Source organism: Neofelis nebulosa, chromosome 2 (genome assembly GCF_028018385.1).
Source record: "Neofelis nebulosa isolate mNeoNeb1 chromosome 2, mNeoNeb1.pri, whole genome shotgun sequence".
Lineage (NCBI taxonomy): Eukaryota > Metazoa > Chordata > Mammalia > Carnivora > Felidae > Neofelis > Neofelis nebulosa.
The window spans coordinates 48,675,568-48,700,686 of record NC_080783.1 but is presented as its reverse complement, the minus strand read 5'-3'; the positions used below and the strand labels follow the sequence as shown (position 1 = coordinate 48,700,686).

General features: G+C 36.6%; 1 protein-coding gene across 3 annotated transcripts in view; it reads left to right on the top strand.

The window, feature by feature from the left end:
- The first annotated feature begins 1,482 nt into the window (after positions 1-1,482).
- The window catches only part of FSIP2 (fibrous sheath interacting protein 2), a 94,750-nt gene continuing 71,113 nt past the window's right edge, over positions 1,483-25,119 (top strand). The window contains exons 1-10 of one of the 3 annotated variants that reach the window (XM_058711948.1): positions 1,483-1,692; positions 2,036-2,161; positions 5,774-5,935; positions 6,661-6,750; positions 7,821-7,960; positions 8,602-8,740; positions 9,238-9,348; positions 12,606-12,732; positions 15,862-15,951; positions 24,542-24,654. In XM_058711948.1, coding sequence (XP_058567931.1) covers positions 1,594-1,692; positions 2,036-2,161; positions 5,774-5,935; positions 6,661-6,750; positions 7,821-7,960; positions 8,602-8,740; positions 9,238-9,348; positions 12,606-12,732; positions 15,862-15,951; positions 24,542-24,654 — 1,197 coding nt within the window. In that variant the 5' untranslated portion in view covers positions 1,483-1,593. The remainder of the gene's footprint in view (positions 1,693-2,035; positions 2,162-5,773; positions 5,936-6,660; positions 6,751-7,820; positions 7,961-8,601; positions 8,741-9,237; positions 9,349-12,605; positions 12,733-15,861; positions 15,952-24,541; positions 24,655-25,119) is intronic. The other 2 variants (XM_058711929.1, XM_058711937.1) reach the window with 2 other exon arrangements.

The following is a 25,119-nucleotide window of genomic DNA, read 5'->3' as shown; positions in this document are numbered from 1 at the left end:
GAGCGATGGCATCAGATAGCACTCTGATAAAAGATGGATTGCTGGGGTAAAGGTGTCAGAGAGATAAGGCTGTGGCTATCACACAGACAAAAGAATGATGAGTGGCTTAACTGAGGGAGTAGTGTACAGGTGGATAGGACAGGTCCAATTAATTTCAGTGATAAAATCATTAGGACTACGAGATCAACTGAATGTGGGGAATATGGGGAAAGTTAAGTATCTAGTACTATTTCTCAGTTTCTGGCTTGGGTAGATACTGATATTGTTACTGAGATGGGAAATGCAGGAAAAATAGGGCATTGGCTTTGTCCTGTTTTGGTAAAGGGATGGGTTGAGATTTGAGTACGTGGAATTTGAGACGATTGCAAGACATCTATGTGGAGAGGGGCAGTGGACTGTATCTTAAAATCAGAGTTCAAATTTAGGAGTACTTTGCATATGAGTGCCCATAAAACAAATAGAACAGATGTAAAACTAGTGTATTGATTAAGAAACTGCCTCTGGGGCCATTATTAAATAGTAATTATAATTCTTCTTTAACCTTTGCGGAAAAAAGAGGCAACTATTGGGAAGGCTGTTAGAAAGATTAAATGTGGTAAGTGTTTAGCACAGTACCTAGAGTTAGTACGTTAGTAAATAGTAGGTATTATTACTAAATAGCCCAGAAATAAGAAAGAACAACAGTGGGTTAAAGAATATTAAAGGTCTAAATCCACATTGCTGACAAATCAGATACAGTCTGGGCCTTCAAAGTACTTCTAGTCTAGTTAGCTCCTTGAAGGAAGGGGCCAAATTTCACTCACCGCCATATCCCCAGTGCTCCACTCACTGATGGGGCCAAGGAGTCAGGTATTTTATAAATTCTGGCTGGATGGTTGACGGGAGGAGAAAGAGGGATCATGGAGAAAGCAAGGGAGTCAGAAAGAAGGAGGGAGTAGGAGAGTGAGGGAAGAGAGCTAGAAAGAAAGGAGGAGACTAGAGGGAGGACAGGAGAAAGGCAGTGAGCCTCAAAGGAAGTCAAAGGATCTTATGTGAACCTGGAGTGGGAACCTGGGGATGGAGTGCGATCACAGTGTCCGTAAGGAGGCACATATAGAAAACCAGGCCTCTGTCCCTACAGTGGGCTGTACAATCACTCCTGGATTTTGTGTTTTGCCCTGTTACTCCACTTCCCCTCCCCCACCGCCACCCCCACCCCCAATAATGCCCCCCCTCCCCCAACCCGGGCCAAACCATAGCTTCTTGGAGGCCAGGAGAAATTAGACAGCTTTCAAAGTTTGGATTTTTGTTTGGTATGACTGAGGGGTACTGGTTTGAGAGAGAAATGGTACACTGACGGTGACTCTCAGACCAGGCCCCTGGGACCGACTTCCCGGAGCCTGGGACGCTCACGCCGCAAGCACCTCGGGGAGGGCTCCACCCTTCCGGCGCTTCCAAGTTGGGAGCCTCGAACGCCACGAGGGTGGGGCCTCGCGGACGCGGGGTACTGACCATTCTGGATCCAGTCGCGACGGAGGGACGACGACGGGGAAAGGGGTGCGAAGGAAGGACACAGGAGAGGGCGGCTGAGGGTAGAAGGGCCCGGGGCTGGCGATGGAGCTGTACCTCAGCGCCTGTTCTAAGGCTGCCAACGTCGCTGCCACCAAGACGGCCACCAGTGGCCTAGCCTCGGAGAGCCAGCAATGCGGAGACGTGAGTAGCAGCCAGCCCGGCGTCGTGGTCCTTCGCCCGGGCTTCTGGCCCTGTGGGGCGGGGGCAGGCACAGCCACCGACCGGTCTCGCGATTCCTAACCGCCCGCTTCTGGCGCCCTCGTGCGGCGCAGCCGGTGGTGGTGGCTTGGGTTGCTGGCCACAACTGGCTGTGGCACTGGGGGGCGAAGAGTGGGCGGTGTCCGGGGGAGCGGGAGGTCTTCAGGGCTGTCTGGTACGGCGGGACCCTTCGACCTTGACCGTAGGAGTTCATTTGGTTGGAGTAGGAGTACATTGGCCTAATACCTAAAAGGAAAGACCAAACTCTCCCAATTGCATCTGACAGGGCGTGCACAAAACCCACTTTCCAGGGGTCGGAGCGGGTCAACTACTGGATCTGCCTCTTGGGGTCAAGTTGCCTATGATCCCAGGAAGCAATACTTTATACTATACTACGAAGTTAGGTGAAAAGGTAAAGTAATTTTTAATTGTCTTACATTGGTTTTCTTTGCCCTTTGCTACTTGCTGTTAGATACAGGAACTACATCATACAAAGTCCATTAAGGGAATCTGCACTGATATACAGACGAAAAAGATAACCAACTCCATATCTAACCTAAGATATTGCTTAGGATGCCTATCAGGCAACTTCATCTGTATAGTTTGAACAGAATTGTGGGCTAGAAAGTTTAGATTCTTAGCTCTGTCTTAATTTATAATTTATGGAACCATATTAACATGTCTTTATATTATCACTTTACATCTACTTATTTAGTGAGGTTTTATTGCAAACATATTTGGTTGAGAGGGGGAAGGTTATCAGGGATAGCTGGATATTTGATTGTGTTATGATTTTAACCAATAATAACTTGGACAAAACTCTAATTACAGAACACTTTCCTACTATTTTATTTTGAGTTGCATTCTATTTCATATACTAAGTGAGAAAGAAATGAAGTTGAAATGAGTTAACATGTTCAGTATTTAACTAATGACTGCATGATTTGCCCCAACTTCCTCATCCAGTTTTTTCCCCCAATCCAAAGCCTCAGCTTTTTCCACTTGGGGTCTTTTATACCTACTCACACATACTACATTAGTATTTCTGTGCCTTTGTTCCTTTGTTCTGTGCCTTGTCTCCCAAACCTAGCATATTCTTTCTTCTTCTGCCCAGTCTATGAATCTGAACCATCTTTCAAGTTTCTTTCTGAAGTATGATAGCCCCCAATTAGCTGTATTTCCTTAAAATTTGCATTGCTCTTGGTTTATATAGTTTCACTCAACAGTATAATTTTATGTTTATAATTTAAATCATACTGGGGTATAGTATGCTTCTCTCAAACTCTTTCATATTTTTAGTCCTCCGTACCTCTACCCTCAAACCTCCCCAGCCTTTGACCCAGTAACTAATGCTGAAGAAAGTTCAGTGCATTCTTTTTCAGTGGTTCTTTGATCAATATTGAAAAAAAAATTATGAGAAAGAATTCTGAGTGACCCCGTGCCCTTCTTCTATCTATGATGTCATCAGAAATAAGCCTCCCCCCCCCCAAAAAAAAGGGGGGGAACCTGGGTGGCTAATCATAATTAGGCACCAGACTGTTTCCCTGGAGAATGACTTTGTGAGATCCTTCTTTTTCTTTCAGTACAATCTCCTCCATAGACTGGTGCTTTATGTTTATACTTTTAGTTTGTGTGTGTGTGTGTGTGTGTGTGTGTGTGTGTGTGTGTGTGTGTGTGTGTTTAAGGGAAACTAATCACTTTAATTGACAACAGAATGGTTACGCTGGCTCCAATGAATGGATATGTCTAAAAGGTGTTCTTTGTTTACAGGTCAGTAGCCCAAGTTTGGTCTTGAGATATATACTGCCATCCCAGCTAATGTTCAACATCTCTTAGATGTTAACATCTTTAAAAAAAGATGTCAGTATCTTAGAAAAATATGATCGGTCCACTCCTTGACTCATGATTGTTGATTGTTCCCCTTACAGGAAAGATATGGTCTTTATATCTGGTCTCACTGAATTCAAAACATTGTCCAATGGGATTCTTTTCTTTGCCTCCTCAGAGAAGCATTGGTAACTGGGGAATTCTGCTTTATGATTTAGGGCCTTGGAAGAAGTTGAAGCCTGGTGTCAAACAAGAGGTCAAAAACTTATCAAGGAGGCTTTTAAATGGAAAAGGAAAGCTAGCATCCTATCAGGTTCCCGCAGCCTGCCCCTTTGCCCACATATGAAACATCCTCCCACCTACCTTAAAGGAGTTCTTTATAGGGTCCCACCTGGCCAGGCTCAATAGTGTTTGGAATCTGACTGAGGTGGCTACTGCCAGACTGAACACAGAGGTCACAAATTGGTACCTGCAGGCAGATCTGGGTTGGTGCACAGTGTGTGGGGTCTTATCAGTTGAACTGAAGGCCCCCAAGCAGCACAGGCGCTCTAAGGGTCCCGCATCTTACGCACATTCCAGTTGCCTTTCACTTGAGACAACTCCTGCTTTGACTGTACTTTAGACTAGAACTTCCATTTTTCTGGGCAAGAAAACTTAAAGGATAGCAGAAAGAAAGAATGCAAAGGCAATATTAGGACAACTTCCACACCCACTTATATCCTCCACTTTTTCCCTTTGAGAAATTCCCCCATAACCCATTATCCCACCCTGCCATTGAAAAATGGACTAAGAACTCACACACAAAACAATCCACCTCACTTTGGTAATGTAATTTATAAATGAGAGTAGATAATTCATCTGTTTTCTCTAAAGTAACAGAGAAACATGACTGTTAGCTGATATTTTCCTTCTTTTATATGCTAATGATTATTGTATAAGGTGGTATTTGGTCTTTACACATATGAAGAAACTTCAGTCTTATCAAGATCTATTTTTTGATGTTTATTTATTTTTGAGAAAGAGAGAAAGGTAGCAAGTATGAGTTGTTGTTGGTGGGGGGGGGGGCAGAGAGAGAGGAGGGAGACAGAGAATCTGAAGCAGGCTGTGCACTGTTAGCACAGAGCCCAATGCGGGGCTTGAACTCACAGACCATGAGATCATGACCTGAGCCTAAGTCGGACACTTAACAACTGAGCCACCCAGGTACCCCATTATCAATATCTTTTATAATTGGTTTTTCAATATGTTGAACTTTGTAAGACCTTGATTTTTTTCCTAACTGTAGACCTTGATTTTTTTCCTAACTGTAGCATTCAGGGATCGTTGGGTTTCTTGCCTTAGATAAGACCCCCCCCAATACAAAATAACTCTTTAATCCATTATCTTTAAAATCTGATTTTTACTTCTACTATTTTTGTTAAAGCTGTTTCTGGAGAGTGTTATGCTAAGTGAAATAAGTCATACAGAGAAGGACAGATTCCATATGTTTTCACTCCTATGTGGATCCTCAGAAACTTAACAGAAGACCATGGGGGAGGGGAAGAAAAAAAAATGGTTAGAGAGGGAGGGCACCAAAACATAAGAGACTCCTAAAGACTGAGGACAAACTGAGGGTTTATGGGGGGGTGGGGAGAAGGGTGGGTGGGTGATGGGTATTGAGGAGGGCACCTGTTGGGATGAGCACTGGGTGTTGTATGGAAACCAATTTGACAATAAATTTCATTATAAAAAATAAAAATTAAAAACAAAAAAGCTGTTTCCATGAATCTTGATAAAAGACTTCTATTTTCTTCATTTTCAGTTTATTGATAATCACAATATTATCCCTTTATACTTTAAATGAAGTGAGTACATTGACCTGGAAGAGGGAGGAGGAAAAGAAAGTTTTAGCTTTCTTTATACATTAAAACAAATTTTATCCTATTCCCTTTCTTTCCTTTCCCTTCTTTCTTCTCTGGCTCAGGGCCAAGGACTGATGGAGATCAGAGAAGGAATTAATTGAATGAGAGTAGGTTTTTAGAATAGGATCATGTGGAGAAAAGAGGGAGAGATAATAAATTTATGTTGCCTAATCCAAGGCTTTTCTGTTGCTGATTTTTCTCCACACCAGATTCTTCATGTCATTTCGATAGGTTAACATTTAAAAGTGAATTTCATTAGTTTTACCTTTATAATATTTTTAAATCTGTGTTTGCAGCTTTTTCGACCTTCTTACGGTTTTAACCTGACTGATCCTTACTGTCGACTTTTGGAAAACCAATATAAAAGTCTCCATGATCCACATTTAAGAGCATACTATAAGCGCAAAGATATCCTGAGAAGATTAAAGAAGGGTGGCTATATCACCAGCAATAATAAAGTGGGTTGAAGATTACTTCTTTTTAATCATTGCAAATTTCTAAGACTTGATAAGGCTTGCTTCTGTACCTTACGGCGGGGTGGGGGGGGGAGGTCTGTATCACCTTTGATTTGGTCAGAAGAAATACTTAATGGGAAATTTCATAAATTACTCAGTATTTGGGTCAAAGGAAATCAGACAATCGCTTTTTTCTGAATGAAACTACTTCTTCCCTCACCTTTTTTCTTTATACCATCAAAAGATGATTACCAAATAATTTGGGGAGGTAAAGGTAATTTTCCCAATTGTATCATAGTCCTCTTTCTCTGCCTCTAATGTCACTATATGCTTGTCAAGGATTATGTCCCATACACTTTTTAAAAACTTGAGACAAAATAGGAACCTAGCAAAATCAGTCTGATGGAATATTGATGGACTATATTCTTACTGGGGCTGAACATTTTTATTACATTGGTCTTTTAATAACTCCAGTTGTGGGTACTAAATCCTCTATCATGGCATAATGCATATTAATAAAGTAATGGTTTGGAAAAGATATTTCCTCTGGGTTAAAAATTATAGAGAGATCCTGCTTGAAAAATTGTTAGCATTTTATTACTCTTAATACCAAAATATTATCAAATGGTATTCCATTACTGTTTTTTCCTCCAGAAAGTAATTGTTAATGATTTTTAAATATTTGTATTCATATATTTTTGTTGTTATTATTTTGTTTTGTTTTTTAGATTGTATGTACCTTGAGGGAATTGAATAAGTACAGGCAATATCTTACCAGTTTAAAATTAGACTTTGAAAGAAACTATATGAGAGATCAAGTAAGTTAAATACTTAATATGGTTTCTTTACCTAGGATTTGGAAGAAAGCTTTCTTTGTATGCAAAATATTTTCTTTTAATATTTTTACCTTTAATTTTGACAGACTACTTTTTCCAAATAAAATTTAGAAGAGGAATAAATAATATTTTGTGACCAACACAGTTGCTATATTGAGCTAAAAAAAAAAAGGGACCAAGTCATCTATTAATATGCCTGTGGTAGCTTACATAATTTAGTAATAATTTAGCAACTCAGACATGTCACTTCTACCTGAGCGAGGACCAATAGGAAGAGTCTATTGGGCTAGCAAGATTCTTCATCTGGAACCCCCAAAACAGTGGGAATAACAGGAGAGGAAGTGTATGATAGTTATAATGTCCTACAGGTGACTCAAGAAACATGTACATTGTGTATGTGTACCCACACACATGCAGCTGTGTTCATTCAATAAAAAATGTTATTAAAGGTGAAGTGGAATGCCTTGATGTAGAATAAGTGGGTATAGATAGTGACTTCCTTTCAATTTTTGACTCAAAGTTTGTGTGAGAGTGTGTGCACACATGCACATGTGCATGAGTGAATTCGGGTTTTAGGCTCGAGTGAGTTGGATAAAAATGAGAAATGTATGTGTATGTGTACTTTCACAAATTTATGTTCAAAGGTTAAGAGTTGTAAAAGAATGATAATGACTTCCCTATACTATTAAATGTTCTATATTTTCCCCAATTTCTCTCCTATGCCTAGAGCTTCTCTTCCCCTTCTTTCTTATTTTCACTTAACTTTTTCAGAATAGGTAGAAAAATATGATGAAATATTTATCATTTTTTTTCCGAGAAAGACATCTTTATTTTGGGTCAGTTGTCCATGTCTATAATAGGTTTAAATGTAATTAAACAGAAGCAGCTATTCACAAAGTACTAAGCACTAAATAAAAAGGCATATCGTAGGACAGTTTTATTTCTGAAGAATGCAAAAAGATTTTGTATACATATATATGTATATCTATCTATATTCACATTTATGTACATATATGTCTATGTGTGTATATATGACATACTTTTTTCAATAGGAAATGCTTGCAAAGCAAGTAAATAAACTACAGGAAAACAATCAAATACCTAGACGTTCTGATGTTGCACGGTTCCAAAATTGGTTGTTACAGGAAGACACCCAATCTATTAAGGACCAGGAACAATTAATAAGGAACAGGTAAGATTGAAGTTAATGCATATTTTATGTATATATTGTAGACCCAAATATGGAAGAAGATACTAGAAAGAATTGAAAGTAGGAATTTTTTTAGATAACAAGACACTATTTAACTCCACTACTCCCCACTATGGAGAGGAAAGGAGACCAAGAGGTACAGGAATTGGGAAATTATGGTGGCAAAGGTATGAAGAGGAATTTCTACCAGAGAAGACAGGGTTTCTGGGAATCCAAAAGGTAATCCAAGCTGATAACTGAAGAACAAATCAGATCCAAAATCTTTCCTATTGTAGGAGATGAAGGAAAGTATCTTTAGCACATGCTTCTTTTTTTTTTTAATGTTTGTTTACTTATTTTGAGAGAGCATGAGCAGAGTAGGGGCAAAGAGAGAGGGGGAGAGAGAGGGAGAGACTCCGTCTCTCTGCTGTCAGTGTAGAGCCCAAGTGGGGCTCGATCTCAGGAACCATGAGATCATGCTGGCTTGAAGGTCTATGAACAGAGCTGATAGAAAGTCAATAAAATTCTTGTAGTTTAAGAAACAAAAACTAAGCCAGAAGGTGGTTTTGGAATATCAAAGCAGATGAAGCCGTCATAAGGGAAACAGCCAATACACCTTTACTTGTATTTGCACTTTTACTTAGATATTTGGATATGATAAATAGGGAATTAGAACTTGAGCGTACAGCAGAAGAGCAACACCTGCTCCGAATGGATAGAGAAGAAAGACGACAGCGAGAACACACAAGAAGAAAACTTAGTCTTCGTAGAAAAATTGAAGAGGTGAGATAACAAATTTAAAATATTGAGAGAAAAACTGTATACAACTGTTTCATTTGTAACTAGTTGTCCATCATAGTTCCTGAAGTCATTTCAGGTCTGAATCATATATCCCCATTAATCTTTCTTCACAGCTATAATATACAAGTTGTTACATAAAATAATAAGGCTGATAGCACAAACTATGTATATGAACCAATACCTGCTCTTAAAGAGATGATTATGAAAGTTACTAGACACTATTTAACTCCCCTAAAGTCTTCATTGTTGGCGGGGAGGGGGGGAGATTTTTAATTCAGCTTTAGTAAAAAATAACCATCTTGCATTGTTAATAGGACTGCAGTAAGGAAAGCCCATCCTAAACCCAATGTATGACTTTCATTATCCTTGACCTGATGTCTGTTGGGCCCCTGACGTGTTCTAATTTGCTTGGTGGTGGTGGGCAAAATACAAAGGTTTAGTGTGAGCATGTACTGAGTATGTAACTCCGTGCTCCCTAGGAATGGAAGACAAAAGAGATGCTACTTCTGATGAGGATTGGAGAAGATGTTAAAAGAGAAGCTAGGATAGAGGAACAACGGCGTCGCAGCAGAGAAGAGAGTGACAGGAAGGTGGGGTGAGCTTTAAAACCTCTAACTGGGACTGTTTGAAGAGAAGCTTTTGCTAGTTTTGGTATTTGAAAGTACACTTTGCGAGATAACAATGGACCAGTTACCCCAAATGATATGCATTATACAAAACTGAAAGCTACGGATATATTTTGGCTATATTATATTCTGACTATAATCAAAAAAGTGCTGCCTTATTATTTGATACAACTGCTTTTGACTTTATCTCACGACGTAAACTAGTAATTGTTCTAGGAAAAAAATGATAAACTGATTTTTCTACTCCCAGAATTTCTTGGGAAAAGTTCTCAATATTTCCCTACCAGCTAATTTTTTTAGAGTAACTATTTTTTATTTTAAATGATACATAATATTTTATGATTTAGAATGTAAACCAGTGTAAAGAGAAAGAAATTATTTGTAATCCTAGCACCACCTATTGTATGATACATGCACACATTGTGTGATATTTCTATGAAAATTTATTACAATAAATAAATTCATGTTATTACACCTTACAGGGTGTTTTGTAGACTGCTCTTTCATTTAATAAAAGAACATTGACAACTCTCCATGTGGATTAATACTTGTCTAAAATTACAAGTATTTTCAAAGCTTATTGGTTTTTATTTTTATTTATTTATTTTTAAGAGAGAGAGAGAGAAAGCAGGGGAAGGGCAGAGGGAGAGAAAGAGAGAGAGAGAATCTTGAGAGAGAGAGAGAGAGAGAGAGAGAGAGAGAGAGAGAGAGAGACAGAGAGAGAATCTTCAGCAGGCTCCACACTCAGTGCACAGCCCAGCACAGGGCTTGATCCCACAACCCTGGGATCATGACCTGAGCCAAAATCAAGAGTTGGACACTTAAACGACTGAGCCACCCAGGCTCCCCTCAGTAGCTTATGGTTGACAAACTAGATGTAGTATAAGATATACATAATTTGGTTATATTGATATATACTGCTATGTAATATTTTTTATTAATGTAAATTTAAATATGTATGATAATCTTTTATTCTACTTTGGTAGATATACCTTTTAGTATTTTCAAGGTTCATATGGTGAGCTCAGCTTATCTCACTTTGTTGTAATTATTATTTTCTAATAATCACTTTTTTGCAATGGGAACTCTCTCCAAACTGACCTTTTTGTTTGCTTCCAGACATTTCTGAAAGTATCTGGTTTGTAGAGCAACAGAATGTCCCAGGTCTCCCCTTTTTGCCTCATGCCAATTACTATTCAAGGAGTCCTGACCAATTTTCGTGACAACCAGTGCAATGGGACAAGTTCTGGCCCTGGAAGTGCTTTTAGACGCTACCACTGATGGTAGACATGGTGACAACACAGGAAGCTTGAGCCATGTTCATGGCAGAGAGATATCTCAAGTATTGATATTTCCAATGGAGTTATTCTAAATTGTTTCTCTTGAATTGTGTTTTAATAGAAGTTTTCAATTCATTGGTGTATGCTTCTTAATATTTTTTTCAGATTGACACCATTTTACATTGACATACATTTTACTCCAATGTATGTGCTTAAATTACAATTATGGAAATCTTTAAAAGATTTTGCCTTTGTATCTTTGTCAAAAATCAGTTGTATAGTGTATTTTTGTATTCTTTTCTACTCTTTGATCTATGTCTATTACACTGCTTTGATTACTGTACCTTTTATAGTTCTTTAAATCAGTAGTGCTAACCTTTTAAGTTTGTTCTACCATTTTAAAGTTGTTTTGGCTAATCTAAATCCTTCACATTTCTGTATAAATTTTGGAATCCGCTTTTAAGTTTCTACCAAGAAATCTTACTGAAATTTAGATTAGCATTATGTTGATTCTATTGGTCAGTTTGAGCACAGTTGATCTCTTGATAATATTGAGTCTTCCAACTTGTGGACCAAATATTTCTCTCCAATTATTTAGGTTTCCTTAATTTTTGCAGTTTTCAGGTCTTACACATCTTTTGATAGATTCATCCCTAGGTATTTCATAATTTTTATGCAATTATAATTGGTATTTTTAATTTTAAATTATGATGATTTGGTGTTAGTATCTAGAAAAGCAAATTTTTTATATTCATCTTGTAGTCTGCATTGACAAAATCATTCTAGTAAGTTATTTCTAGATGCCAATTGACATTCTACATAAATGATTACGTTGCCTATGAATAAAGGTAGTTTTATTTCTTTTCTTTGGATGCTTTTTCATTTTCTTGCCTGATTGCACTGACTTATAACCCCTGTTATAACCTAGAATAGAAAAAGTGATAATGGACATTATTATCAAATATTTCTTTTGTCCCTTCTCTCCTCTGTACAGGCATATATTAATTAGGTTGCTTGATGTTCCACACCTCACATATACTCTTTCATTTTGTAACTTTTTTTCTCTCAATCTTTCCTTTTGGATGGTTTCTTTTCCTTAATGCACTTTAATTAATCTCTTCTGCAATGTCTATTCTGCTATTAATGCATATCTTATATTACTCATCTCATACATTTAAAAAATGATTTTGGTCCTTTTTATATCTTCCATGTCTTTTCCTTACCTTGTAAATATATGGAATACAGTTATGCTTTAATATTATTACCTTTAATTCTAGCATTTGTATTATTTATGGGTCAATTTTAATTGATTGATTGACTCATTTTATGGATCATATTTCCCTGCTTCTTTATATGCTTGGTGCTTTTTGATTAGATGTCAGATATCATGAATTTTACTTTTTGGATGCTGAATATTTTCATATCCTTCTAAATATCCTTTAACTTTTTTCTTGAATGTAGATAATTTCTTTGGAAACAGTTTGTTTTAAGTCTTGCTTTTTAAGATTTGTTAGATGGGACCAGAGCCATGTTTAATCTTATACTAGTTATTCCTCACTACTGAACCAAGACCCATTTTAGTACTCTACCCAATGCCCTGTGACTTAAGACGTTTTTCTGGAGTGGATGGTGAAAATAGGCATGATAGACAGGTACCAAGCACTTTTCTCTCTAATCCTTTAGGATGGCCTTTGTTTGTTTCCTCGCATACCTGTACTGATCCATTCTCTTGCTAAATACTCTAGGGAACCCGTGGAGGATCCCTAGGGTTCTTTCTCTGTGCAGTTATTTTCTTTCTGGTACGTAGAGGGTCAATATTAGCCCAAAAGCTTAAGACAGGAGTGACTGTTGATTTCCAACATATACTCTCACATTTTAAATGTTTGTTTTGCATTTTTAAACAGAAAGCTGACATTAATTTTATATATCTTAATATTTTAGAAACAAGCCCTTCTAGAGAAAAAAATGGCTTATCATTTACAAAAAATGCAAGAAAATGGCTTTAAAAGAGAAGAGATGAGAAACAACACATTTCATTACAGAGGACAAGATGGAACATATAGTGAATGTGAGAATATTAAAAAGCTGATGGAGCTATGTAGAAAATGCTTATCTATGTATTTACGTAAAAATCCTTTCATAAAACTCTGATTGCTTACAATTGCTATCTGCTTTGTGTTAGGCACAGTTCTAGGCGTTTTTCTATTACGGTTCAAGTGGAAAAATAGACATATATGTAAAAATTAAAACAAAGTAAAATAATCTTATCAAGTGGTCTAGTAGCAAGCTTGTCTATTCTGTAGTTCTGACTTCCCTATACTAAAAATAATGTATTTTTTGCTACTGAAACTTTAAAAACTTTCATGTAAGATAATTGCTATTTTATAACCAACATGGTATTCTACTATTTTCCCAGCCATAATGAATAGACAGTACCAGAAGAAGGTGGGGGGGGGGGGGGAGGCAGGCAGGAGGTCGGGGAATAAAGAAGGGAGGAAGTGGAGAAGAAGGGAATGTAAGGAAGAAAAGACAAAAGAAGGAAATGAAGAGTTTAAAGGAGGGATATCCAGTCATGACTTTGCTATGCCCAATCTCTACCAGCTTTCTTTAAGCTCATAAAATACATTGTTTGTTAAATTAAATTAATGATGTTAACTACAATTTCATAGCCAGAATGCAAAAATGTAGATTTGCTTTAATTATCCTATGTGGGGGGTGCCTGGGTGGCTCAGTCGGTTAAGCGTCCGACTTCAGCTCAGGTCACGATCTCACGGTCCGTGAGTTCGAGCCCCGCGTCGGGCCCTGGGCTGATGGCTCGGAGCCTGGAGCCTGCTTCGGATTCTGTGTCTCCCTCTCTCTCTGCCCCTTCCCCGTTCATGCTCTGTCTCTCTCTGTCTCAAAATAAATAAACGTTAAAAAAAAAATTATCCTATGTGGTATCAGGAAAAAACAAGATCATCCTCTGTCCTATCAATCCTCTTTCTAGATGAAAGCCTCCTTGTGTCACTCCAGTAGATTACTAACTAGTTTTCATTGCCTCTTTTTTCAAACCTACTTCAAATCTATTTTTCAAACTGCTACTAATTACACTTTAAATCTGTTCTGAGGCTTTCTTCTGCTCCCAAAACATAAAGATCTCTATCACCTCTTAACTGAAGCTCAGACTTTTGAGGCAACCATTCATCACTACCTAGAGCCCAACTCAAACCTAAACTTTAAGCTTTATTTCATACCACCTCCTTGAAGAAGGCAGCTATGATCTAGGGGTGATGTACTTAGGCTCTAGAGCTAAACTGCTAAAGTCCATAATCTTTACCAAACTGCTTTACCGTAATAATCTAGCCATTCAAATGGCTTGGACAAATTACTTAACCTCTTTGAGCTACAGTTCATGATCTAAAAACAAAAATAGTACTCCTAAATTCTCACAAAGATCTCAAAAGTCTATAGTAACTACTCAATTTATTTCATTGTCCAATCATTGTCCAATCAAATAAGACTACTGACCATTCCTAACACACAAGGTCCTTTTCTTACTTCTGTACCTCTCTGTCCAATTTTCTTAGCCTGGAGTAATGTGCTCAGTGTCCATCTATCCCAATCCACATTTCTTTAAGCCCCACTGTAAGTGACATTCCACAAAGTCTTTCTTTTTTTTTTTTTTTAAACGTTTATTTATTTTTGAGAAAGAGAGAGACAGAGCATGAACGGGGGAGGGCCAGAGAGAGAGGGAGACACAGAATCTGAAACAGGCTCCAGGCTCTGACCTGTCAGCACAGAGCCCGACGCGGGGCTCGAACTCACAGACCATGAGATCATGACCTGAGTCGAAGTCAGATACTTAACCGACTGAGCCACCCAGGCACCTCCCACAAAGTCTTTCTTAACAGCCCTAATTGGAAGATCCTTCTTCTTTGAATCCCTTATAGTACTTTGTATTATTCTTAATACACTTATTACATACTTCCCACTGTCTTAATCACCCATAATATCATATCTCCCACTTTTGTTTTCACAGAGCAGAGAGTACTGTATTTATGTATGTATGCATGTGTATGTGTTTGTGTATAAAATATATATTTGCTAAATGGGCTAATTCAGTTTATTCAGCTCATCAAAATAATGAAAACAATCTCATGCTTCAGAAAAGAAATCACTTTAGTAACTATATACATTCCTACAAACTCAACTGTTAACTTTCTAAATAGGAAAAGAGTTCCAAGTAGACATTTTAAACATTTGTTACCTCAAATTCCCTTTTGAAGAAGATGTAAAGGGGGTGCTTGAGTGGCTCAGTTGGTTAAGCATCTGGCTCTTGATTTGGGCTCAGGTCATTATCTGACTATTGTGAGCTCAAGCCCTAGATTGGACTCTGTGCTGAGCAGGGAGCCTGCTTAAGATTCTCTCTCTCCATCTCCCTCTCCATGTGCCCCTCCTCACCCTCATGTGCATTCTCTCTCTCTCTCTCTCTCTCTCTCTCTCTCAAAAAATAAAGATAAAATACATTAAGAAGGTATAAATGAATCCAATTTATATTATCAAGGTGACACGAATATCTATCTTACAAAACAAACAATTATACTTCCAAATAATATTGTCATCTTCCACCAAGTAGACAACTTCCAGAGGGACAGAGAGAGAATGAAAGAGGAAGGGAATATTAGGTGAAATTTGCTCCAGTGGGCAGACAGATCACTCTCACATTTACATCTCTAATGAAAACCCATTGAGTACCCATTATGTGAGGAGACTTTACCCTCCTTACGTGGTGAAAAAGAAGAACTATAATTACCTCTATCACAAAGGAGTAATATATATACAGTTGCCTGTGCCAGGCTGGGAGGCACATCCAAGAATGCAATAGTAACTGTGGCCCAGTGGGTCTCTAGCCAGTAGCTACATTGGTATGCATCCCAGCAGATAGGAAATGACATGTTACAGTTTGTCTGGGTGTAACTTTTCTCTCTACCAGAAGAAAATTCTGTCCCTTCAAGTATATCTTTTAACTTGAAGTGATAATATTTCAAGAATTATTACCTTCCCATTTCACATCTTTCCATCTTCTCCAATACCTCCCTATAATCCCACCTACAAATGAGCATAAGGCTCACCTCCCTTGGGCTTGATAAAATAGTCTATATTGGGTAATTCTGTCATCACTCTTACTAAAAATAAATGTTTTATTACATTTTTTAAGCTTATTCTCCAAAGAAGAAAAAGAAGTCTTTTGACAATATGAACTTAGTTTACCAAGTTGGTGACCAGAGACCAAATAAAGGAGTATATGGTAATTTAATATTTTGATAAGAAATACTGTAGTAATTTGAGGAAAGACTGAGTTTGGATAGAAACTTTTGCTTAAATGCTTTAAATGCTTAAATCTTCTATTTTGTGTTGTCAAATGACTGATTTAGAATGATGCTTACCAATAATGACACAACCTCTATTGCTTTCAGAATTTGATCTCTAGTTACTGATTTAGTGTTCTAAACTTAATATTATGTCATAATTTTAGAAAAATAAAATGAAAAATCTATTGCTGTTAAACAGTATATGATACCTAAAAAAAAAAAACTAATTTTTATAATGTTCAAAATGATTTTAGAAAACTCTGAAGTCAGTCAGAAATTAACTCCAAAACTACTCTGAACCCTTTTACTTTATTTTACTTTATTATTTATCCCATACTGTTACTTCATGTTGTCTATTAGGGCTCACTGGATTAGACCAGGAACACAAACGGCAGCATAAAACTTCTCCAAATAATACACTGTCAAAGTGTGAGGCTGTTAAAAATTGAACAATATGAATCTCCTCCCACTACCAAATTTCCAGGAAAAAATTAAATCAAAAAAGTTAAATTACTTTGGCGTTATTAATTCAAATTTAAAGAAGAAAAGTCCACAATCTTTCCTCCCTGAGTATGTAATTTGATTAGTCTCATCAAGACTCTGAAACCTGGGGAGCGACAGAGTTGTCTTAGCAGAGGATGTCTTCCACTTTCAGGACCACTGAGGTAGATTTAACTCTTAAGCTTCATGGGTCCTATTTTTAAAGCTCAAAGACTTTTTTAAAGACACCAATAGTTATTACAAGGCACACAATTATGACAACACCAGCCCCACCTCTACAAAATGTGTACATTCATCAGTTGAAGGAGATTTGGGTTGTTTCCAGGTTTGGGTGATTATGAATAGAAAAATCAGAAGTATTTGTAGTCAGCTTTTTATGTAAACAAGGGATTGTTGAGTCATAGTAAATGTATGTTTAAGTGAACAAAGTACTGTCCCAAATGCTTCCAGAGTGCCTGTAATATTTTTCATTCCCATCACTAATGCACGAGAGATCCATTTGCTATGCATTCTTGCAACCATTGTTTATCAGCAATTTTTTATTTTAGTCATTCTAATAGATATAGTGTTAGCTCATTGTGATTTTCATTTGCATTTCCCTGATCGTTAATGATGATGAATATCTTTTCATATGCTGTCTGCCACTTGTAAATCCTGCTTAGTAAAGTCTCTGTTGAAGCTTTTTGCTCATTTTTAATTGGGTAATTTTCTTACTGTTAAGTTTCAGAAGTTATTTATATACTCTGAATACAAATCTTTTTCAGATATGTGATTTGCAAATATTTTCTCTCAGTCTGTGACTTGCCTTTTAATTTCTGTTCCATTGATCAATTTATGTGTCTACCTCTTTGCCAGTACTGCACTGTTAATTAGCATAGCTTTTTACAGTCTTGAAATCAGGTAGTATAATTCTACCAACTTAATTTTTTCCCTCAAAATTTTAGGACTATTTTAATTTGCTTGCCTTTTGCATATAAATTTTTTGATCAGCTTGTCTGCAAAAATTAGGCTGAGATATTTTAGTGAAGTACATTAAATCAATCTACAGATCACTTTAAGGAGAAAAGAAACCTTCTACAAATCTTGGTCTCCCAAGCCATAAACATAGTATCTTTTTCTGTTTAGGTTATACTTGATTTCTGTCATAAGTGTTTTTATAGTTTTCAGCATAGAGATCTTATATATGTTGTGTCATATTCATACATAAGTACTTCATTGTTTTGGTACTATTATACATGACGTTTTTAAATTTTGTTTTCCTGTTGTCCATGACTATACTTTTACGATACCTCTTTTTACATATTTTTTAGTGGTTGTTCTAGACAACACTGTACTTATCTTTTCACAATTCCACTTCACCCTTTAAGTGGAATGTACATCTTTCCACTATCTATGACTTCTTATCCCCCAACCCTTTGTTATAGTTGCCCTATGTATTACATCTACATACATCAAACATCCATTCAGACAACGTAACATTTTTATTTTAAATAACTAAATAGAAGAAGACTAACATATTATATTTACCCAGATAGCTGCCATTTTGAATGCTCTTTAATTTCTGATATTCCAGGTTTCTTTTCCAGTGTCATTTTTTTCAGCCTATAGAACTTCTCTTAGCATTTCTTTTAGAACAGATTTTCTGGCACTGAATCATCTTATTTCCCGTCTTCTAAAAATGTCTTTATTTTACCTTCATTCCTGAATGACAGTGTTTTCATTCGATATAGAATTGTAAGTTGACATTTTTTCCAGAACTTGAAAACTGTTTTTCCGTTTCATTGTGTTTCTGTAGTTCTGATGAGATATTGTCTATATTTGAATAGTGATCCTCTGTAAGTAAGGTGACATTTTTCTCTGGTTCTTAAAATTCTGGGGGGTGGGAAATAGCTTTTAGCAACTTAATTATGATATATCTTGGTGTGGATTTTTATTTTTTTGCCTGCTTTAATCTTCACTGAATTTCCTTAAACTTAAGTTTATATCTTTTGCCAAATTTAATTTAAGCAGACTTCCTTATCTCACAGAAAGAACTACTATCCAAATCTAGTGATTATCATAACCATTATTTTTTAAATATATATATTTTTTTAATTTTTTTTTCAACGTTTATTTATTTTTGGGACAGAGAGAGACAGAGCATGAACGGGGGAGGGACAGAGAGAGAGGGAGACACAGAATCGGAAACAGGCTCCAGGCTCTGAGCCATTAGCCCAGAGCCGGACGCGGGGCTCGAACTCACGGACCGTGAGATCGTGACCTGGCTGAAGTCGGACGCTTAACCGACTGCGCCACCCAGGCGCCCCTTAAATATATTTTTTAAATATATTTACTACATGGGTGTATATCCTTAAACTACATATATACATATAGATAGAAATAAATACCATTAAAAATATTTTAATGTAACTGATATGCTGTTGTATCCAGTTGTATGTGATGTGCTTTTTACACTCAGCATTATGTTTCAGAAGTTTTATCTCTGTTGCCTGACATTTTATTTCATTACTGATATATCCCATTGTGTGAATATACCACGATATACATATATTTCTCTTGATGGAAATTATATACATAATATTTATATCGTATTTTTATATGTTATATATATTTGTATTATATGTTACAGATACTATATATATTATATATTGTATTTATATAAATGTTTATATAAATATAAAATCTCATGGTACTCATTGAAGAGATTCTCTAGGGGTTATATGCCTAGATATGGGATTTCTGCATCATGTTTCCTTTTCTGAGAAATCATATTTTCAAATCTCTTGTCCATTTTCCTAAGGGGTTTTCTTTCTCCTGTGGATGTGAAAGATTTTTAAGCCATACTAGATAATTGTGTTAATATATATATATATATATATATATACACACATTATAATAAATATCCTCTTCCAATTATGATTTGTTTCTATTCTTTCTTTTTATCTTTTGATGTACAGAAGTTCTTAATTCAATATGGCTGATGTTAATCTTTTGTCTTATTTGTAGCAAATATTTCCAGTTTTGTTAATGGCTTTTTTAACTGTTCTTTTTTTTTTTTTAAGTTTATTTATTTATTTGGAGAGTGGGGAGCAGAGAGAAGAAGAGAAAGAATCCCAAGCAGTTTCTGTGCTGTCAGCATGGAGCCTGATGCAGGGTTTGATCTCAGGAAGCATGAGATCATGACCTGAGGCCATAGTCAAGAGTCACACATTCAATTGACTGAGCCACCCACGCACAACAGTTTTTCTTATTAAACATTTCAAACATAAATAAAAACCAGCAGAACCCATATGGTGCCTCCATCTGACTTGTTTCACTTAGCATAATACCTTTTCTATCTATAAAATCATGTCATTCACAAATAGTGACAATTTTACTCTACTTTTCCAATTTGGATGACTTTTGTTTCTTTTTTTTTTTGTTTTTTTTTTTGTTGTTGTTTAATTGGAGTCCCAGAAGGTCCCTTAAGCTACCCATCAGTCTCTTAATCTATTTTTTTTAAATTCTTTTCCAGGTGCCTGGGTGGCTCAGTCGGTTAAGCATCCATCTTTGGCTCAGTCGGTTAAGCATCCATCTTTGGCTCAGGTCATGATCTCATGGTTCGCGGGTTTGAGCCCTGCATCGGGCTCTGTGCTGATGGCTCAGAGCCTGGAACCTGCTTCAGATTCTCTGTCTCCCTCTCTCTCTGTCCCTCTCCTGCTCATGCTCTGTCTGTCTCCCTCTCAAAAATAAATAAACATTATATATATAAATTCTTTATCTCTTTTTGGGTGAGTTCCACTGCCCTCAATTCCAGATCACTAGCCCTTTCTTCGGTTCCACCCATTCTGCTGTTGAACCCCTATAGTATCTTTTTCAGTTCAGTTATTGTATTCTTTAGCTCTATGACTTATGTTTCACACTGTCTTATATTTTATCTTTGTTGATCTTTCTGTGTTCATCTATTCATCTCTCAAGATCTGTGAGCATCTTTATGATGATTACTTTGAACTCTTTATCAGGTAAATTACTTATCACTTTTTCATTAAAGTTTTCTTTGGGAGTTTTTCTTGTTCTTTCATTTGGAACACATTCCCCTGTTTCCTCATTTTCCTTGTTTTTTGTTTTTTATGTATTAGGCAAAACAGCTATCTCTCCCAGTCTTAAGGGAGTGATCAAAAGAAGGCCGGGTGTGTGTTTCACTTGTCTGTGCAGCATCCTGCCAAGAATTGGCTCTCCGATTGTTTCAGTCCCATGGGGCCCCAAAACACAAGGACCCCTGGCCACTAGAGCCAGGCAATCAAAGGGTATCCCTTATGAACTGTGTGTACCTGCTGGCTTTGACAGGGCTACAGGGGAGGGGTTGGGGCAGGCAAGCCCACCCACTGGCTTCAGTGGGGCAGGGCCACAGGAGTTTGCAGGGGTAAGGCAAGCAGAATTAGCAGGGTAGAGAGAGGGCAAAAATGGCACCTGGCAGTGCCAACACTTGCCAAGATAGGAGACTATAAAAATGGGAACAATCAGCACCTCCTTCCCTGGAGAGAGTTGGAACAAACTTCTACCCTTCCAGAAGATGCTTTAAGAATAGCCAGTGGATCTTCTTCGTGTATGGTCTACATGCTTTTCAGCCTGCTGTACTTGTGCTGGGTCTTAGGGTAAGTAGTCTGTGTACAAACCCTTTAGGAACAGAATCTTATTTCCTAATGCCCTTTGAGTTTCCTGGATGTAAGCTATGTTGATGTTTTGTTTTGTTTTGTGTTTTTTTTAAGTAGGCTCCATGACCAGTGCAGGACCCAACATGGGGCTTGAAATCACAACCTTGAGATCAAGACACAAGCTGAGATCAAGAATCAGACATTTAACTGACTGAGCCACCCATGCTCCCCCATAGTGATTTTTAAAGCCAGATGTTTGGAGGCTCATCTCTCCAGTGCAGGTCCCAAGGGCTAGGGAGCTCAAACTGCTTGCTTCTCAGGGATATGCTCCATATTTGTGAATCCCTCTCACAGGTCGGTTGTCATACCACAGGTGGGGTTTTTGGCTAGACCACACCTCTGCATGGTGTATCTCTTTCCCAAGCAGATGTGGCCTTTTTATCTTTTGTTGTGGAGGAACTGCTCAGCTAGCATTCAGGGCTTTTTCAGAGAAATTTGTTGTGTATGTAGCTGGATATTGGTGGGTCTACGGAAGGAGGTGAGGTCAGGGTCTTCTTATGCTGCCATCTTGCAGGTTCAATTTCTCTAGCAAGACTGATTCATAGATGGTGGCGTGCCTTTCCATCAAGAGGCATATAATATCTCATTTCCTTTCTCTTTGTAATGTTAGCAGCCATTTATGTTCAAGGCCTAGATCTATGAATTAATTAAGGGTTTCAAGTTGGGATAACTTAATTCTATCATTCCTTCTTCTTAGATTAATTGGAAAAGTTGTATTAAAAGAAATTTCCTCTTGGGGCGCCTGGGTGGCTCAGTAGGTTGAGCGGCCGACTTTGGCTCAGGTCATGATCTCGTGGTCCGTGAGTTCGAGCCCCGCGTTGGGCTCTGTGCTGACAGCTCAGAGCCTGGAGCCTGTTTCGGATTCTGTGTCTCCCTCCCTCTGACCCTCCCCCATTCATGCTCTGTCTCTCTCTGTCTCAAAAATAAATAAACATTAAAAAAAATTAAAAAAAGAAATTTCCTCTTAACTACTATTTGGTTACAGTGTGGTATAGGATACTTCGGAAAAGCAGATTGAAGCTTAACATTTTACAATCATTTATTAGTTTTCAAAGTAGTAAATTGTTTCAGTAGCATCCTTCAACAGTGAGCAATTAGGTTTGTTTTTTTCATTGTGAATTTACAGATTTAAATAAATTTAATGTACTTCAATAAAATTATGTTAATGTGTTTATTAATGCTAAAAGGGTGATAGTTCCTGCCAGTGGGATCTCCCATTAGTATAACTCTTGAGTCCTTTGTGACATAACCCTAATGATTTTTTATAGCTTCCTTGCTATCTGGGAAGACAGGATTATTCAAGCTTATTTTGTACACATTTAATTGCTTCAACATCATTGAGTTTCACTGGCATCTTTTAAATGATAAAGTGAACATATATAGATGATAGACAGATAGATGATAGATACATAGATACATAGATACATAGATAGACCTATTTCTGGACAGTCTCCTGTTTTATTTATCTATTTGTTCTTACATGAATACAGTGTTCTCAATTACTATAGCTTTATAATAAGTCTTCAAATTTGGTAGTTTGAGTTCTCTAATATTTGTGGTTCTTCTAGATTGACTGTCCTGTGGTAGGGCCTTTACTTCTCCATATAAATTTCAGAAACAGCTTTCCAGTTTCTACAATATAGTCTGTTGGGATTTTATTTGGGCTCACCTTTCATTTCTTTTTCTTCCTGGCTAGCACCTCCAGGATAGTATTGAAAAAAATGGTGATTGTGTACATATTAATCTTGTTCCAAAATTTAAGGGGACATGATCAATATAGAGTGTCAGCTCTAGAGATTTGAAGATAGCTTTTATCACAGGAAGGACATATCCTCATATTGCTAGTTCACTAAGAGGTTTGATCATGAATGGCTATTAAACTTTATCATTTTTTCCCTGCATCTTTGAGATAATCATCTAAATTTTCTCCTTATTTCTTTTAAAGTTGTGAATAACTTTGACTTATTTTTAATGTTATATGTTAAACCAGTCCCACATTCTTGGGATTAACGTTACTCATTCATCATGCATTATCTTTATCATATATTGTTAGATTCAATATATTTCATTTATAATTTTTGCAACTTTGTTCATGTGGGATGGTGACTGAGGTTTTCTTTTCTTGTAATGTCTTTTAATGAATTTGGTATTAGAGTGATTTTGGTCTCAAAATATGAGTTGTGAGAGTAGAAGTATTCCTCTTTAATTTTCTGGAAGAGTTTGTGTATAATTAGTGTAATTTCTTCTTTAGATATTTGGTATAGTTCAGAAATGAAGTCAATTGAGCCTGGAGTTTTCTTTGTGCACATGTTTTTACATATTCGATTTCTTTAATAGATATGTAGTTCTTCATATCATCTATTCATAAATGAGATTAGTTTGTGTTTTTCAAGAAATTTGTCCTTTGTATATAAATTTTTAAGCCTACTACCATACACTTATAATATTCCTTTATTATTATTTTTTAGTATTATCTATATAGACTTTTGTTGTGCTATTATCTCTAATTTTCCTGATGCTACAAATTTGTGCTTTTTCTTGGTAATCTGGCTTATCACTTTTATTGAACTTTTCAAAGAATTAGCTGTTTCATTATTTTCTTCCTTTTTTTTGATTTCTTTGATATTCACTTCAATCTTTACTATTTTCTTTCTTCTGCTTACTAAATATTGACAAGGAGGTGGAAGAATTGAAACTCTGATACACTGCTGAATGGCTTGTAAAATGGTACGGCAACTTTGGAAAACAGTGTGTTGTTTTGTAAAAGTTAAACATATACTGGATCACTGTATGATCCAGTCGTTCCACTAATAGATATTTACCCCATAGAAATGAAAACAAAGTGACTTGTACACGAATTCTCATAAAAGTTGATTTGTGAGAGGCCAAAATGGAAACAACCCAAATAGCAGGTAAATGAATAAAAACTGTGGTGTATCCATATAATGAAGCACTTCTCAGAAATAAAAAGGAACAAATTATTAAAATATGTGAAACCATTATACTGAGTAAAAGAAGCTAGGCAAAAAAAGAGTACATGTTATATGATTCCATCCATATAAAAGTCTAGAAAATTCAAGCTAATCTTGTGTGAGAAGTATAGAGTGTTGTCAGGATGGGAGGAGAAAGATAGATGGATTACAAAGGTGGATGAAAAACTTTTAAAAGAGTATTAGAAAAGTTATTTGATTGCAGTGATAGTTGTAGACATATTTTAAAGTTGAAATATTTTCAATTTAAATGAGTATAGTTTATTATACTTCAATTACACTTCAATAGATTGTTAAAATAAAATAACTATGGTTTTTCTCTCTCATTTATTTACTTTTAGGACCTACAGCAAATGCCGTTTATCAATCTCTAAGTAATACAAAGAATGTCGTCAAAAAATCAGCAACTTTAGTTGGCCAGTCAGATGTCCAAGTTAATAGTACTGAACAAAAGGTATAAAATTATGTCTCAAACTTTTGTATGATGATTACTTATCTAGTTAATTTTTCACTTCTATGATCTCTTTCACTAGCATGATACCAATTGGTTAGGGATATTAGGGTCTATTCATGAGGCCAGATTTCTTTCCTTGGGCGTATTGAGTCACTATGTAATTTAACAGTAGTAACTAATCCAAACATTTAGCAATTACAATGATAATAATAGCTAAAACGTATTCACTGTTGGCCAAGCCCTGTGCTAAACTAGAAGGAAGGGAAAATGAGGAAATTTGGACACATAAGATATAAAGATGAATAAAACATAATCAATTATCTTGAGGACTCATTGCCTAATAGGACAGACAGACTCAAAAATGTTATCACAAGAAAATGATTTTCTCAAAATCAAAGAGAACTGTGTTTAATTAAGCTGTAGGCTGGATTGGAATAGGTTACATTGTATTTCCCTGAAATAGAC